The sequence below is a fragment of the Panthera uncia genome, chromosome X (assembly GCF_023721935.1).
Source record: "Panthera uncia isolate 11264 chromosome X, Puncia_PCG_1.0, whole genome shotgun sequence".
Lineage (NCBI taxonomy): Eukaryota > Metazoa > Chordata > Mammalia > Carnivora > Felidae > Panthera > Panthera uncia.
The window spans coordinates 18,864,510-18,882,330 of record NC_064817.1 but is presented as its reverse complement, the minus strand read 5'-3'; the positions used below and the strand labels follow the sequence as shown (position 1 = coordinate 18,882,330).

The window sequence follows — 17,821 nt, the reverse complement described above, 5'->3', positions numbered from 1 at the left end:
TGGTAGTAAAACGGTGAGCTTTACTGAGAATTGTCAAGCATGGTAACGTGAGGAAGTATTTTTCAGTTGACTTTATCAAAATACTTCAGTTTTCCAGCTGGATCTGGAATTATCTGTTAAAAGAAAAGCAAATTATTCATTTTAAAAATGTTATTTTTTGTTGAAGTATAATTGATCTAAAGTATCCTGTTATTTTCAGGTATATACCATAGGGATTTGATATTTTTATACATTATGAAATGATCCCCACAAGAGGTCTAGTTACCATCTGTCATCACACGAAGTTATTACGTTATAGACTATATTCCTTGTGCTGTACTTTTCATGTCTGTGATTTATGTATTGTATAACTGGAAGTTTGTACCAATTAATCCCCTTCATCTATTTTGCCCATCCCCCAACACAGCTCCCCTCTGGCAACTGCCAGTTTGGTCTCTATTTTTAATAGTCTGGGGTTTTGTTTGTTCATTTGTTTTGCTTTTTTAAGAGTCCACATAGAAGTGAAACCACACGGTATTGGTCTTTCTCTGACTTATTTCACTAGCATAATATCCCCTAGGACCATCTATGTTGTTGTAAATGTAAAGACTTCATTCTTTTTTATGGCTGAGTATATTCCATTGTATTTATACACACCACATCTTCCTTATGCATTCATTTCTTGATGGATACTTAAGTTGCTTTCATTTCGTGGCTATTATAAATAATGCTGCAGTGAACACAGGGGTACATACATCTCTTAAAATTGGTATTTGCAAATTACTCATTTTAAAAGCCAAAGTGCATCATTAGCAGTCTGGCATGAGTTGCCCATCTCTTCACTAAAAAAGATAAACTATGATTTTTGTGTCCCAGATTATATCATGTATAAGGAAAAACTGGATTTGTCCTAACTACTAATCTCAGCTATCCAAAAAGGCAAATAATTTGTTAATAAATTAACATCTGTACTCAAGCATCCCCCAATTTACTTACAGATCTTCTCTTGGCCACCAGGCTTTCATGACATCTTCAGGTTTGATCTAATTAAGTCAAACACATTAAGAGAGCATGGCTACAGATGTTAATGTATTTTTTTAAATTTATTTTTCATGTTTTATTTTTTGTTTTTTGAGAGACAAAGAGAGACAGAGTGCAAGCAGGGGAGGGGAAGAGAGAGAGGGAGACACAGAATCTGAAGCGGGCTCCAGAGCCGTCCGCACAGAGCCTGATGCGGGACTTGAACCCATGAATGTGAGATCATGACCTGAGCTGAAGTCAGACACTAAACCGAATGAGCCACCCAAGCGCCCAGATGTTAATGTATTTTTAAAGTCATCTGCTGATGAAATGTGAGTATGCCACAACCTGAAAGGCAGCACTGTGTTCAAATGGATTTTTAATTTTTCATTTTCTTAAAAATAATTGACATACAAGAGTATGTGTATTAAATTATTAGTGTATTTAGTTTAGTGTATTAGTTTCACGTGTATATCATAGTGATTCAGTATATACATTATGAAATGTCACTACAAGTCTAGTTACCATCTGTCCCCATACACAGTTGTTACAATATTACTGACATATTCCCTATGCTGTATTTTTCATCCCCATGACTTATTTTATAACTGAAAGACTACTTCTTAATCCCCCTCATGTATTTTGTCCATCCTCCTACTGCTGTCCCCTCTGGCAGTCATTAGTTCTCTGTATCTATGAGTTTCTTTTTTGTTTTTGTTTTTTTTTAGATTTTACACACACACACACACACACACACACACACACACACACACCTCACGGTATTTGTCCTCCTCTGACTTCTTTCACTAGCATAATACCCTCTAGGTCCATCCATGTTTTTGCAGATGGTAAGATTTCATTCTTATTATGACTAATGTTCCATTGTGTATATATACTACACATTTTCTGTCAAATGGATTTTCTGGAGGTTTGGAATTGCAACCTTTGAATCTCAAACTGCAAAGTAAAAAAAAAAATACTCAAATACGACATGAAGTATTACCTTCAATAACTATTCAGTGAATGTACAAACACTCTGAAAGAAAAAAAATGTTCCCTCTTTAAAAGCATCACAGCCTTAGAAGATTAGATTTTTTTGAAATTTCCAATATAATTTGACCTCACATTAACTATGTTATTTGATAGTTACAGGTCAAGTACATCTATCTCTGTACAAAAAGTAACCTACTGTAATCAGTTTACTGTAGTTTATACGCATTTTCTTCAGAATTTTTCTTCAGCATATAATAAATATTACCTAGTTTTTCAGGCATCATTTCAAGTATTCTGTGTTTGCCAATATATAACGTCTCTGCATTTAAATTCAATCTGTAAGTACTTGTAGAATAACTACTCTGTGCCAGTAGTGTGCTGGGCAGTGGGGTGTACAAGGATAAGGGCATTAAAGTTCCCGCCTTTGAGGCTTGTACAACCATGTGGGGAAGATGTGCGTGTACACGACAGCTTTTGCTGCAACGCACAATATGATCACGTATGACACAGGCCGTGACTGAATGGAGGCTGAGATGGCATCAAGGAAGGCGTCAGAGTGAAGGTGGCATTTATGTGGGTCTTGAAAGACGAGAATAATTTAGAGAAGGGAGAAGCTATTCCAGGCTAAAGAGCTGAGCAAAGGCACACAGGTGTGAGAAAGCAGGGCTTATTTTGGGACACACTGAGTGGTGGCACACCACGGGAGCACAGCGTGCGTGCGTGCGTGCACTGTAGGGAAGAGGGCCTGCGACAGGCTGCTAGATAAGAACAATGCCAAGTATGTGAAGTTGGGCCCACGAGTCCTGGAGGGCTGCTAAAAGAGTCTGCTTTAGAGAGCGACATGCTCTAGGGGGAAGAGAACCTGAGGTCAGGGCAACCCATCAGGCGGCCTGTGCGGTACACAGGCGAGAACTGACGGGGACACAGGAAAAATTCATCTCTTTTCAAAACTACCCCAAACTAGCTGCCACCCTCACCACAGTCACCAAAGAGGACACATTTGTCACTTACTTCGCTGTGTTCCAATTCTCCATGGCATGTGACACCGGTGTCCCTATTTCCTTCCCTGCAGCCCACCCAATTCCTGCCACACAGGCCCTCTTTATGTTTCCTGAACATGCTAAGCTGGTTCCTGGCCTCAAGGCCTTGCCCTTGCTTTTCTTTCTGCACCGCTCTATGCTTCACTCACTCCGTCTGTTCACTCACGTTTCAACTTAAATTTCATCTTTGAAGTCTTTCCTGACCACTTAATCCCCCAGGCCAGACACTACCCCATCAACTCTCATCATCGTGTTTCTCAAAGCATTTGCCATAATCTAAAATTAGGATTAGAATGTAACTCCAAGGGTGGACTTTGGCTACGGTATTCACTAATAAATACCATCTGCTCATTGTAATAGTTTGAATAGTTGCCATACAGTAGGTGCTCCAGAAATGTCTGTTCAAAGAACGCTTGTAGAATCAGAGTAGAATTGTGGTTGTTGGGCTGGGGGTGGGGGAAATGGGGGGATGCCAGCCGAAGGGTACAAGCCTTCAGTTTTAAGATAAGTTCTAAAAATGTAATATGCAACACAGTGACTATAGTTAGTAATACTGTTTTGTGTACTTGAAATTTGCTAAGAGGGTAGACCTTAAGCGTTTTCACCACACACGAAAGAAGGTTATCTTGTGAGGTGATGGATTTGTTAATTAGGCAGACTGTGGTAATAATTTCACAATGTATGCATATATCAAATCATCACTCATACAGTTTAAATATATATAATTCTATTCATCAAATATGTCTCAATAAAGCTGAGAATAAAAAAAGAATGCCCGAACACAGTATGTGATAACATAACTCATGGTTTTTATCACATTCTCAGAGGGTTTGTGGACCCTCTAAAACTTGATCAAGTGGATAGTCAGTATGTTTTCTGAAATGTAAAATACTCATCCTCTAATACCTTCGTAGTTAATTTGTACTTCTTGGAAGTTCTTGCTGATCTCAGTACACGCCTGTGATTGACGGTGATGTTAGTCATCACTCACTGTTGGCTTTGCTACAGGTCCAGGGGAACATGCCCCCTACTTTGAAAATCCATCCAGAAATGCTTTCTAAGGCTTCTCAGGTGACACCTGAAGCTTCTGATTCATATTTCTATCTGTAAGCCTCACAATCAATAACTGTAAACTAACCTGATGACTAAAGTACCTAGTGCTCAAAGTACCTTTAATGCCTAATTTCATATCTATCTTTGACATCCATCAGATCTGTGTAAATAAATTGTACTGTAAATAAATTTGTACTATAACATTAACTCTGATCCCCAAAGGTAATGCTGTTTTGCAAACCCATCAAAAACAGGTTCAAAATCAGTGAAATGTTACTTTACTCAATCTGAGTTAGGTTATAGAGTGAATTTCTACCTCTCATTGTCTAGGATGAATAGTACTTTTTTGTTGGTGTACTAAAGAAGAAAGTTTTACGGATCTGTATTTTTCTTTTATCCTAAGATAATGATTTCTTCCTCCAATGCTCTAGTATTTGTCAGTTTCCTAACTACAGTTTGTATAAAACTGTTGATCTTTAGTAGATAAACATGTTATTTTAAAACAGTTCAGACAAGTGTCCAAATTTTATTTTGGCCAGAGACTACTTCAGGGATTGTCTATAAATTATATAGCCTCCCTAAATGTAAGGATATACCTGTTTCGATCTTCCTTCAAATGATAAGGAGAGAAGCATTAGCTTCAATGTTATTTAAGCCAGATTTTCTCAAAAGTTTTTACTATAGACAGAAAGGTTTTGCTTGTGACTATTTTCTTTGCCCATAATGTGTAGCAAGAAATTCCATTTATGATCTCTAAGACCTCTGAATTTATTCTACCAGGTCTCCACTGTTCCTTTTTGATGGTGTATTTCTCTGGATACTTGGCTTTAAAATTCATAGCATTAAATCACGTATTCTGCTTTCTCCAGTTTCAGCCACTCTCTCTATAGTCCAAAGAATGCCTGTACTCTTATGATTTCTGTCTATTAATATTTACTTCATTTACAAAATCAAGATAGTTCTATTACAAGGAGAGATTACTGTAAGGTTGGCATTTTTTTTTCCTCCCAGCTATCCCCTTAACAGAAAAATGTTTGACTTACTGTTTCACTACCTGGTTTCCAACCAGCAGGACAGACTGAAAGGAACAAAAATTGGCAAAAAGGTTAAAAACAGATTTCACTTCTATTCACAACTCTTGGCTTTTGTTTTTCCAAAATGAAACTGAAAATGGAGCCTATAATAATGAGAACATTTCTAGGCCACTGAACACCTGACTACTGTTAGCTTACCTGTTTGCACCAAGGAATTTCAGTCACGGAGTTTATAAGCAGGTAGCTCATCTATTTCCTTTTTTGCCAATTTTTTCTAGTTACATGTACACTATAAGAAACCAAATTGAGCATTCCTCTAATAAAGTTGGAAGGTTTGGGAATCTGGTGAACTGAAAGGTTGGGGCATGGCAAAAATTTCTCTGAATTTACAGAAACTTCCAATATAAGCTTCTCTTCTGTTTTCTGCAGTATTTTGTAGTGATGTCATAATTTGCTGTTTGCCAAATGAGAGTTTAAAATTACTAGGAAAGTGGGATTTCCCCTTTCTGTGAAATGCACCCTTATCCAGGCACTGAGTTACACTTTGGAAAGGAATGTGTAACATATGTTCCACTTTAGCAAAATCTGACCTTTTCTATTTAGCTACTGCAAACACGTGCAGTGAAAGGATAAACTTCTAGATTACTGGTATGATACCGAATAGCTGAGGAAAAAAGCTAAATCAAATCATGTAAACATGAAAATAAAACCTGTATTACTAAATATTGTCAGACAGGCACATTTTAAAGTTTACAGAAACTTAATTTGAAAAATTGCAGTAGCAGAAACTTTTCTCTTTGAGCACATCCAAAAGGACCGTGCAAGTAATGAATATTTTTGCATTTTACCCTGTAAGTAGAATATATTAGTGATATTTTGCTAAAAGCACTTTAAGTAATAAATGGATCTGCTCAAAATATCAGGTAATAATTTGAAAACAATCAGAAGACTTTGGAACCATCCACATTACTTTCTGAGTAAGAAACAAAATTAATCATGCCATAATCTCTCAAATGAAAAAATCAAAAGGCTAAGATGTTTAGAAGGAAAGGGTACCTTCTCCATGTTTGTCAGTGTACTGGAATGCTTGAACCAAACGCAGTGTCTCATCCACTGATCTTCCCACAGGAAGGTCATTCAGAGTAATTTGTCTTAGGATCCCTTTGTCATCAATAATGAAAAGGCCTCTGTAAGACACATGAGTGGTACAGGTGAGGTCATTTAATCTCAATTAAGACAAGTATTAGTTCATGTGAATCCCTGTGCCATCCACACAGAAGGATGTTATACAGAACCAATAACATGCTACCTATCTTCCTGACTGGTACAAAAAACACAGGCAAATACAGCACCCCCCTGCCCCCCACACTTACCTACTGTACAATTTGGGATTATCATTGTTAAATGGTAGCTTTAGAAATTTGTTTTTGTCTTTGAAATGGACTGTTGTATTTCTAGTCGAATCTTCACAAGTACTAGGTTTGGGATTTTACTGCACTGTAAGTGAGATTATGAAATTACATAGCAAAGTCTTCCTCTGGGTGAAGGTGTGATCCATCTTTCTTATCTCTGACTCTTTAGAACATCTTTGTATTTCCTTTTTCAATGGTGGAAAAAGACAAAGTCACCAAAGTTACCTTTCCCTCTAAATCTCTATATGTGTGACTCACTTTAATGGCCTAGGGAATAACTGAATAGTTTAACCTAAAAGACCTGCCGAAATGGAGTGGTGTTGCAAGAGTTAAAGCAGACTAGAGAAAAACAAAAATTTCCAAAGGACTATCGTCTTTATTTCAGTCAGTATGGATTACAACCCAATACTTGGTTTAGAGAAAGATCTCAGGTTAGTAGGGCTAATTGTGTACGAGTATTAAAAATAATAACTATTTTTTTTAACATTTATTTTTGAGACAGAGAGACACACAGCATGAACGGGGGAGGGGCAGAGAGAGAGGGAGACACAGAATCGGAAGCAGGCTCCAGGCTCTGGGCCATCAGCCCAGAGCCCGACGCGGGGCTCAAACTCGCAGACTGCGAGATCGTGACCTGAGCTGAAGTCGGACGCTTAACCGACTGAGCCACCCAGGCGCCCCAATAACAACTATTTTTAATAGAAATATACAGAATTATATATCTCTTACATGAAACTTTATTTCAAAACCATATTAAACATAACTAAAATGTTCCTGCTTATCCTACGATACATTCTTTTAATGAGCACCAGGAAGTCTGAACTAACTATAGCTCCGTCTCCTTGGACTAGGTCAACTTGGCCAAATGTGGGGACAAAACTATTAACTACTATTCATATGGGTGTTCTTTCGTGTAGCTACTTTTACGGTAGAAAACGGTTGTCAATGGTGATGAAGTCTATTCTGAAGTAAGTGAGCCTGAGCTGAAATTTTGAGCTTACTTCTGTAACGTACATCATACCAACACACACCACAGAGAAACAAATCTGCCCTTTCTTTGGTAGCAAATTCGAGTTCTGTTTTCTCTTTTAATTTTGCGAATTTTTATCTTTTGTAGACTTTGAGACTATGACATTTGCCATATTTGGTATAATATATACATATGTCTCTTCCTCAGAGAACAGATAGGTCATTTTTATAAAAAAATCAGAAATTAAAATGACAATATGTATCTCAATAAGAACCTCAGAAACTAAAGGTAGCAGGGCAATGCTTTCAAATGTCTTTCAATCTAGAATTCTATACCTAGTGAAATTGTTAATCAAGCACAAGAGCAGAATAAAAACATTTTCAGGCATGGAAGTCCTCAAGTATTTTACCTTCTAATGACCTTTTTAAAAATATTTTTTAATGTTTATTTATTTTAGAGAGAGAGACAGAGACAGAGTGTGAGCGGGGGAGGGGCAGAGAGAGAGGGAGACACAGAATCCGAAACAGGCTCCAGGCTCCGAGCTGTCAGCACACAGCCTGATGCAGGGCTCAAACCCATGAACCGTGAGATCTTGATCTGAGCCAAAGTCAGATGCTCGATCAACTGAGCCACCCAGGCGCCGGTCCAATGACCTTTTATTAGGAAGCTATGAGGATGTGCTTCAGCAAAAAAAGAGGGATTAAACAAAGAAGTCAGGCATGGGAGCCTAAAAAGTGGGCATCCAACAGAGAAGAAGTGAAGCAAATTCCCAGGATGCTGGTGTGCAAAGCGCTACGACAGCAGCTGTGGAGCAGGTCTATAGAGTGGTCAGTCTGAACTGGAACAGGAGGATGGAGGTTTCCAGGAAAAACAAATGACATGAAATATGTAGTATTTAGAGTGGTTACAACTAGCCGGGAAGTTTAGGAAGAATTAGTGATAGGTATATAGAAAACTAAATGAATGAAACAAAAAAGTAGTAGTTTATTAGCCACAATAAAATAACAAAAAGTTTACTAGAAGGGAAATGTAAACCCTTGGACACTACACTTAAGAGCTTAGCAGTGAATAATACTTATATAAAAAAAAATAAATACTGGCTTAATCCACAATTACCACATATTACACGGAAAGATAAGTTTGGGGATGGTGTAAGAAAGTACTATTTACCATTATAAATAATGTCAAAATTGATAAATTCAGAAAAACTACAGGAGTTGGAAGTATGGAGATAAATAGTAAAAGCAGTAGCTAAAGAATTGAAAGCAGTTTCCTCCAGAAGCAGCACTAGGAGTAGGGAGGGGATTGTTGCTTAAGACAATCTGACTTTTGGGGTGCTTGGGTGGTTCAGTCAGTGAGCGTCTAACTTCGGCTCAGGTCATGATCTCATGATTCGTGGGTTTGAGCCTCGCATAGGGCTCTGTGCTGACAGCTCAGAGCCTGAAGCCTGCTTCAGATTCTGTGTCTCCCTCTCTCTCTGCCCTTCCCCTGCTCATGCTCTCTCTCTCTCAAAAATGAACAAACAAAAAAGACAATCTGACTTTTTAAAAAAAAATTTTTTTTAACGTTTATTTTTGAGACAGAGAGAGACAGAGCGAGACAGAGCATGAACAGGGGAGGGTCAGAGAGAGAGGGAGACACAGAATCCGAAACGGGCTCCAGGCTCTGAGCTGTCAGTACAGAGCCCGACGCGGGGCTCGAACTCACGGACCGTGGGATCATGACCTGAGCCGAAGTCGGACGCTTAACCGACTGAGCCACCCAGGCGCCCCCTGACTTTTAAAAACTATGTGCATGTATTTCTTTGATGAAAATAAAAAATGTAAAAAGAAACTACAAAATAGCTAGTATTAGATAATTTTACTCGGTTAGTATTCAAAGAATTCCAAATTAAAAAAAAAATTTTTGAATGTTTATTTTTGAGAGAGAGAGAGCTAGTGAGCGAGCGAGCAGGAGCCGGGGAGGGGCAGAGAGAGAGAGAGACACAGAATCTGAAGCAGGCTCCAGGCTCCGAGCTGTCAGCACAGAGCCCGACACGGGCTCGAACTCACGAACTGTAAGATCATGACCTGAGCCGAAGTCGGACACTCAACCGACTGAACCACCCAGGCGCCCCCAAATAATTCCAAATTTTAAAACAGCTTCAATCTTTTTAGTGGCATTTTACTTTCTGTGAATTAACTTAATAATAAACTATGAAAGGAGAAAATATTAAAGGCTTGGCGAGTAGAAAAAAAGAAACTATTGGTAGTGACACATGATATAATATGAAGGAACCTTGGAAACATTGTGCTAAGTGAAAGAGGATAGTCATAAAAAAGCACACAGTGTAGGATTCCATTTATATGAAATGTCCAGAATAGGCAACCACAGAGACATGAAGTAGGTAAGTGGTTGGCTGCCCAGGGCCAGGGTGGGGGGACTGGGGAAAGGGAGAATAACTGCTAAGGGGTGTGTGGGGTTTCTTTTTAGATTAATGCAAATGTTCTAAAATTGACTGTAGTGATGGCTGCACAACTCTCTGGGTATACTAGAAACCCCGGAATGCTTTAGATGGGTGAGTTGTGTGTGAATTAGATCTCCATAAAGCTCTTATAAAAAACAGAGGATTATAAAATACTGACATCTTCACATAAACATTTTAAAAAAGAAACTATTCTCACTGCAACGCAAATTGAAACTATAATTATAACAAAATCACAGCTGTTCTAAAGTTGCCCTTTTTTCAAAGACTTACAGTGGTGTTTTCTTAATTTTTCCCACTCCTCAAGGCACAAGTCTGCTGAATACTATGATACTTGTATTTGGAAAAACCATTACTGGCGTCATTTTAGAAATAGAAAAGAGGAGAAAGAAACAGATAAGGAGTTTGGGTACTGGGGTTCAAGTGTGGGCTCTGCCATTAATTATTTAACTTTGGCTAAGTTCATAGAATTCTATGAATCTGTTTATCTGTGAAATGACAGAGCTTCCAGCTCTAACAGTCTATGATAACTCACAGAGTTTAAGTAGGGCACTCGCCAATTATTTTAAAACACTACAACATTTTTGCAAATAGAGCAAATAATACTTCTTGCCTTGCATCTTCTAACTCCATTTTAAGGAGGATTACAAATATATTTGGATTTGTCCTAATATAAAACCACTGAAAGGTACCTAAGAGTGTGGCCTGAGTCCTCCAGATATACGCCATAGTCCTTTGAGATTTGATGATTCAGATCTGAAAGAAGCGGAATCTTTATTGGCCCAAGTCCTCCTTGTCTTCGAGGGGTATTAATCCTGTAACAAACAGAACATTTACCTCTCAGAGCTAAGCAAATGGCATGTATCCAAACAGCACTCTTTCTCTGCAGACACATACAAATGAATGAACGCACAACACACACATTCTTTCTCTAATGAAAACAGGCTAATATACATTCTATTTTTTGCCTTTACTCCCCAGTTAATATATTCATTTCTTTTAAACACTAAATATGGAGATACATATCACATTTTTAATGTGTTGACACAGTGTTTTTTATTTATCTATATTGGTAGACATTTAAACTGTTTCAGTTTTTCTTCTGCTTTTATAAACACTGCCGGAAACATTTCTGTATTCTCAGCTTTGTACACCTGTCTGATTAATTCCTAGAAGAGGAACTGATGGATCAAAGGATATACACTGTCCTAAGTATAACCTTAGAATTGTGATCACAAGACAAAACCTTGAGAAGAACAATAAAACTAGATAATATTTTAATATTCTTAGACACAAAGAAATGCAAAGTCCATTTGAAGCAGCAAAGTAAGTTAGTTACAAAGTCAGACACATCAACCTTCAGATTTAGGTATTCTTTTTTTTTTTTAAGTATTCTTTTGAAACCAGGGAAAGTCGGCTGGTGTCCCAATGGGAAGGCACTGACATATCAGCTGGAAAACAGGGAAATACTGCTTCAGATGTCTGCAGCCCCAGTTCTGATACCCAAGTAGAAATTTCTGGTTAATATGAATCCTATCCAGCTGAGACTGCATCCCCCCAAATTCCTTGAGAAACCAATGCCAAATTATTTGGGATGACATAACTTTTTCCTTAGTGGATTTGTGTTGGAACCTACAAAGATTTAGAATTACTACAGAAGTGACAAAGCAAATTAAACCCATGGTTTTCGCTTTGTGATTCCTATTGAAAATGTGTAATGTGAAATTTTATTCAGTTTATAAATTGTAAAGAAACATTTTAAGTATTTTTTTCAATGTTTGTTTATTTTTGAGAGAGAGAGAGAGAGAGAGCAAGAAGGGGTGGGGCAGAGAGAGAGGGAGACACAGAATCTGAAGCAGGCTCCAGGCTCTAAGCTGTCAGCACAGAGCCTGACGTGGGGCTTGAACTCATGGACCGTGAGATCACGACCTGAGCTGAAGTAGGACACTTAACCGACTGAGTCACCCAGGTGCCCCAAGAAACATTTTAAAAGGATTTAAAATATATTTGCAAGAATTATTACTTAAGTTTTGGAAGTTTTATCTCAAAGTTGAGATAAAGGAAATAAAATATATTAAATATGTAACTGCATTTAAAAATACTTGAGATAATTACTTAAGAAAATATAAATTGTAGCTCCTGCACCAATTAATATTTCAGTTATATATGTGTATATATAATTATAAATACAGAAAAAGATGTTTTGAATTTTTCACTTTAATGAATTGAATATTAACTTTTAAAACCAAAAATATTTCTGTACCATCTTTATTGTGCATAAAATTTTGTGCACAGAATTTTGGACATGCAAAATTCACATAAACACACACATTTCAGCTTGTAAAACATACTGCCTAATTGCTCTCCAGAAATGCTAAACCTACTGTGTGTGTGGGAAAAGAATGACACCTTTGTCATCACTGGATGAAATTTTTCAATATTTGAAATCTTGGCCAATCAGGGAAAAAAATGGCATCTCTTGTCATTTTTTTTTTTTTGTTTAAAAAAAAATTTTTTTTTTGACGTTTATTTATTTTTGAGACAGAGAGAGACAAAGCATGAACGGGGGAGGGTCAGAGAGAGGGAGACACAGAATCTGAAACAGGCTCCAGGCTCTGAGCTGTCAGCACAGAGCCTGACGTGGGGCTCGAACCCACGGACCACGAGATCATGACCTGAGCCGAAGTCGGCCGCTTAACCGACTGAGCCACTCAGGTGCCCCTCTTGTCATTTTAATTTACAATTCTTTGCAATTAATTAGGTGAAACACCTTTTCACATTTAATGAATTAAAAAATTATTTACAAAATCAAGAAAATCATTGCTTCTTGAAAAATAATTATAAAAACTATTTTGAGTTTGACTTAGTATTAGACAACTATATAAGAGAAAAATGGAATTATAAAGAATTTTTTTTCTTCCAGTTTAAGGCTACCCAGTTTGTCATAATAAAGTAATCATACATTTCAGTGGTTTCTGCTGAAACCATTGGATATCTGCTGAAACCATATGGATATTATGTCTTTTGCACTGAACTTTTTTATTTAAAGAAAAAATTTTTTTAATGTTTATTTATTTTTCAGAGAGAGAGCGTGAGTGGAGGAGGGGAAGAGAGAGACGGAGAGACACAGAATCTGAAGCAGGCTCCAAGCTCTGTGCTGTCAGCACAGAGCCCGACGCGGGGCTCCAAGTCACAAACTATGAGATCATGACCTGAGTGGAAGTTGGACGCTTAACCGACTGAGCCACCCAGGTGCCCCTGCAATGAACTTTTTTTTTCCACTCTGGAAATGTCCTATAAAATCCGTAAGCACTTTTACCATAACTTCATTGAACTTGCAGCTCTCAGATAATTCTACTTCCAAACTGATAACTATATTCCTGTCACATTAAGAGCTGTCTGCCCATAATTTAAAAGTAAATCCATTCCTTTTCCTACAAATCTAAGTGTAAGATACTGACCAGGCCAAATGGGTAAACTGTGAATCGACAGAGCATGCTACGACTTCAGCGTTGATAGATCTGAATTCTTCAATTCTGTCACCAAAGGCGATGATTTCAGTTGGACACACAAAAGTGCTGAAAGTTAAAAAAATATATATATCGGTATTCTCAAAATACGCATGTACCTAAAGTTTCAAATGACTTAGTTGTTATAAACACCTTTAGCATATAAAAACACATATTAAGAACAACTTCAGGGGTGCTTGGCTGGCTCTGTTGGTAGAGCACGCAACTCTGAATGTCACAGTTGTGAGTTCGAACCCCACATTGGGTGGAGAGATTACTTAAACAAATAAAATCTTACAAAAACCAATTTTTATATATGAACACTGTCAAGATGCAGCTGTCTAAAAGACTGTCATTTGATCACATATCATTTAATTAAGAAAAGTATATTGCAGAGTTCCCAATTACATCTCAATGAACTGTATTTTTATAACCTAATGGATTGGTGGTCAACCAATATCCCCTTTTCCCTTACGGCAGCACCTCCTCTCCCTTCATTTGCTTTTATTTAACAATGATTTATATAGTGCCTTATAGCTTTCAAAGATGTATACAAATTTTACATCATTCCCTTTTTTAAATATTTCTATACCACCCCTATGAGCTAGATGCATGATGTTTATTTTAGAGATGAGGAAATCTCTTCCATCCCCCTCCCTTTCTTGATAAGGTCCTCTTCTACCCTGTCTCCCCATCCTGTTGTCAGAAGGGCATGTTTAGAGAATATTATCTCAGGGTAGTATTTTCCAAACCATGGTAGGGAATACTTAAGCCAATTTACTGAGTTCTAACTAACATTTTAAAAAAGTGGAATAGAAAATACGAGAATATACTATATACAGTAAGGGTGTTATGAAACATATGTATGTACAAGTGCATATATGTGTTCAGGAGTGATATTAAAAATATTTAATAACCTTAACTCAAAGTTGGCTTTAGCTCTGGAGGTTTCTTGAAGGGACCAGGTGGGAGGGGACTGGAAAAGTGGCTATTTACCATCTGGTACGGAAGTGTTTCAGTACTGTAATGAGCATGGCTGTACTGGTGCTTACAGACTGAATGTTACCCTGTATGTACATGGAGTGTATTGGGCGGCAACGAAAACTGTATTTCATACTGTGTGTCGTGGTCAAGAAAGTTGGAAGAACACAGACTTAGGGGACAAATTCCTACCACAGCCCAAAACAGGCTTTTCAAATGTTTCAGTTGTTCAAATGTAGAACTGCCACATGCAAAGCAGACAGTTCTAATGTAGATGATGTCTCTGGAAACCTGGGCTAAGATATATATATTTTTTAAATTTTTTATTTTTGAGAGAGAGAAGCACAAGTGGGGAAGGGGCAGAGAGAGAGGGAGACACAGAATCCGAAGTAGGCTCTCTGACAGTTCAGAGCCTGACGCGGAGCTTGAACCCACAAACCGTGAGATCATGACCTGAGCTAAAGTCGGATGATTGACTGTGCCACCCAGGCACCCTGATATGTATTGTTTTGAAAGTATTTATTTATTTATTTAGACACAGGAGACAGCACGAGCAGGGAAGGGGCAGAGAGAGAGGGAGAGAGAGAATCCCAAGCAGGCTCTGCAGTGTGCAGAGCCTGACGGAGGGCTCGAACCCATGAACTACGAGATCATGACCTGAGCCGAAACCAAGAGTTGGATGGTCAACTGACTGAGCCACCCAGGTGCTCCTATGACATGTATTTTTAACATATTCCAAAAGGTAGGTACGGTTAGCCCCGGCTTTCCTTCCTATTATTCAAAGAAATGCTATGTAGAGACACATTTATTCAACTTCTTAGTGAAGACAGAGAAAAAGTTCTGACTGAAAACTGAAGGGTTACATATATGACTTCTGTGCTTGCAGATTGTGGCAAATGCCCGAGAATTCTTCCTTTCTAACCAGGCCCAATCTGGCATTAGATAGAAACAGAAAAAAGTGATCTTAGCTCTTTGCCCCAGAAAGCCATTGGTAACATCATGTTCTATATGTCTTATTCATTATGGGGTTTTAAGTAACACTGGCAGAAACAGAGGATATTTGTCTGCTGTGTTAGACTAATTTCAAAATTCACGTGTAGCGTCATATATATTCAACAGATGTGTTAACTTATTCGTTTTAGAACATGAATTTAGTAGGCCTATCATTTTTATATATTAAAATTTCTACTTCTGGCTTCTATTAGAAATTAAGTTACATCATACATTGTAGCTAGTCAGGCCACAATACAAATTGATTAGAAAGAAGAAAGTTCTTACTAATTTACAAGATTATGTATTATCCAGATTTATGACTTGTTTTATTCTCAATGTACTAATTTTCCTGAGAATTTTTCCTATTTGGATTACAGAAGGGGTCAGCAAACTTCAGTCAACAGGCCAAATCCAGCTTATCTTATTTTTTGTAAATAAACTTTCAATAGAAGACAATATTCATTCATTTATATGTAGTCAATGGCTGTTTTTTGTGCTACAATGACAAAGCTGAGTAGTTGCAATAGAGATCACAAGACTAAAATATTTTCTACGTGGCCCAGTATAGAAAAAGCTTGCCGACCTGTGGCCTAGGGACCACCTATAGAGATGAGCTGAAATACATCCTCCCTGTAAGGTTAAGGTTTTATTTATATAGTTCTAGATTAGTCCTAATGGAAAAAATACCTTAATATACAGTGGCAAAGACAGAAGAAACTTCTACTTTTTGTAACCAAAAAATATATTCAAACAGGAAAAAGATAAACTCAGGACAACTCTCTTTTTGGTATCTTCACTTTCATGGAATTTGAAAAACACTCCAGATAAAATTATATCATTGATAAGACTATAGCTGTAAAGAGTATTTGAGTCAACTTTCTATCTAAAAAGTACTCAATGTCAGAGTTAAAGAGAAAATTCCCCCCAATAACCATAATTTATATTAGTAGGCATTATTCCTCAGGCATATGCAGTATTTTCAGGAAAATATTCAAATCACAGGAAAGCAGTATACACAGCAAAGAATAAATATTATAAAATCATAGTTAAATGGCATCATCATTGTAAAGGGCCAATTTTCTAGTTAACAGAGATACATTAAACAGACTTGTGGCATAAGTCTAGCTATTAATTGCTTTCTAAAATATTCATTTTCTTGCCTTAGTATGTATAACTTAATGAATATAATTGAAGCTTTCCTTTCTTTAACGATTACGTTACGATAACACAATCATGTAGATTTAAGTATAACGTATTGGGGTCAGTGGGTTATGGGTCTGAAATACATGGCAGATGTTACCTTCTTGAAAAAAATTCATCTTGGCTTGCCTTTTAAGAACCAAGAGCTAAATTAAATAATTTCTATTTGATGTCCTCGAATAATGATTGATAATGACTGACGTTTTACTACTTGTACCTGTATTACTTACAAATCAAGGGGGTAGAAGAAAAAAACCAGGTATTTCCCACGATAGTCAGTTAACTTGAGCTCCTTGAACTCTCCATTTATCACAGCTGTTCCTTCCCAATAAGGCGCTGGCTTGGAAACTAAGAAAGAAAAAGATATGAAGTTCTAGAACAATGAGAAAATTGGTGAGAGGACAGAAAGACATCTTCAGGAAATTACTAAAAATCAAGGATTCTAAACCTTTGGACCTCTTTAGCAGTCTGGTGAAGCTTATGGACTTTTTCTAAGAACAGTGTTATTGAATGCATAAAACAAAATATATAGAATTACAAAGGAAACTAATTACATTGAAATGTCATGATGAAGATAATAAAAAGCAAATTGGTGATATAGTAATGCATGTACCCTTTTATTAACACTTTAAATCTGCAAGATCTAGCAGTGGTCTCTTAACTGTCCAAGATAATGATGAGCGTAAATTTTGTTTCAGGATGCCTGCAATGATGTGGCAGAAAAACATCTGTGATTCTCTTGGCAACAGGTATAAGCAAGTACTGCTAAAGCTAATATGATTTGTTGCTGATGTTTATAATGGAAGGAAATGCTAAATCTCAGTTGGAGGTTAGTGAAACTAAAGACTTTGTTTTTCTTTTTTTTAATCTTTATTTTTGAGAGAGGGAGAGAGGGAGAGAGGGAGAGAGGGAGAGAGGGAGAGAGGGAGAGAGGGAGAGGGAGAGAGGGAGAGAGGGAGAGAGAGAGAGAGGGAGAGAGGGAGAGAGGGAGAGAGGGGGAGAGGGGGAGAGGGGGAGAGGGGGAGAGAGGGGGAGAGAGGGAGAGAGGGGGGAGAGAGGGGAGAGAGAGAGGGAGAGAGGGAGAGAGAGAGAGAGGGAGAGAGGGAGAGAGGGAGAGAGGGAGAGAGGGGAGAGAGAGAGGAAGAGAGGGAGAGAGAGAGAGAGAGAGAGGGA

The 17,821-nt window shown here is 37.7% G+C and overlaps 1 protein-coding gene across 2 annotated transcripts in view; it reads right to left on the bottom strand.

Moving 5' to 3' along the window:
• The window catches only part of PRDX4 (peroxiredoxin 4), a 24,003-nt gene continuing 6,182 nt past the window's right edge, over positions 1-17,821 (bottom strand). The window contains exons 3-9 of one of the 2 annotated variants that reach the window (XM_049643600.1): positions 16,879-16,996; positions 13,427-13,543; positions 10,658-10,780; positions 6,176-6,306; positions 5,129-5,163; positions 976-1,022; positions 1-113 (exon numbers count right to left, since the gene is read on the bottom strand). In XM_049643600.1, the coding sequence (XP_049499557.1) occupies positions 110-113; positions 976-1,022; positions 5,129-5,163; positions 6,176-6,306; positions 10,658-10,780; positions 13,427-13,543; positions 16,879-16,996 (575 nt within the window). In that variant the 3' untranslated portion in view covers positions 1-109. The remainder of the gene's footprint in view (positions 114-975; positions 1,023-5,128; positions 5,164-6,175; positions 6,307-10,657; positions 10,781-13,426; positions 13,544-16,878; positions 16,997-17,821) is intronic. The other variant, XM_049643599.1, reaches the window with a different exon arrangement.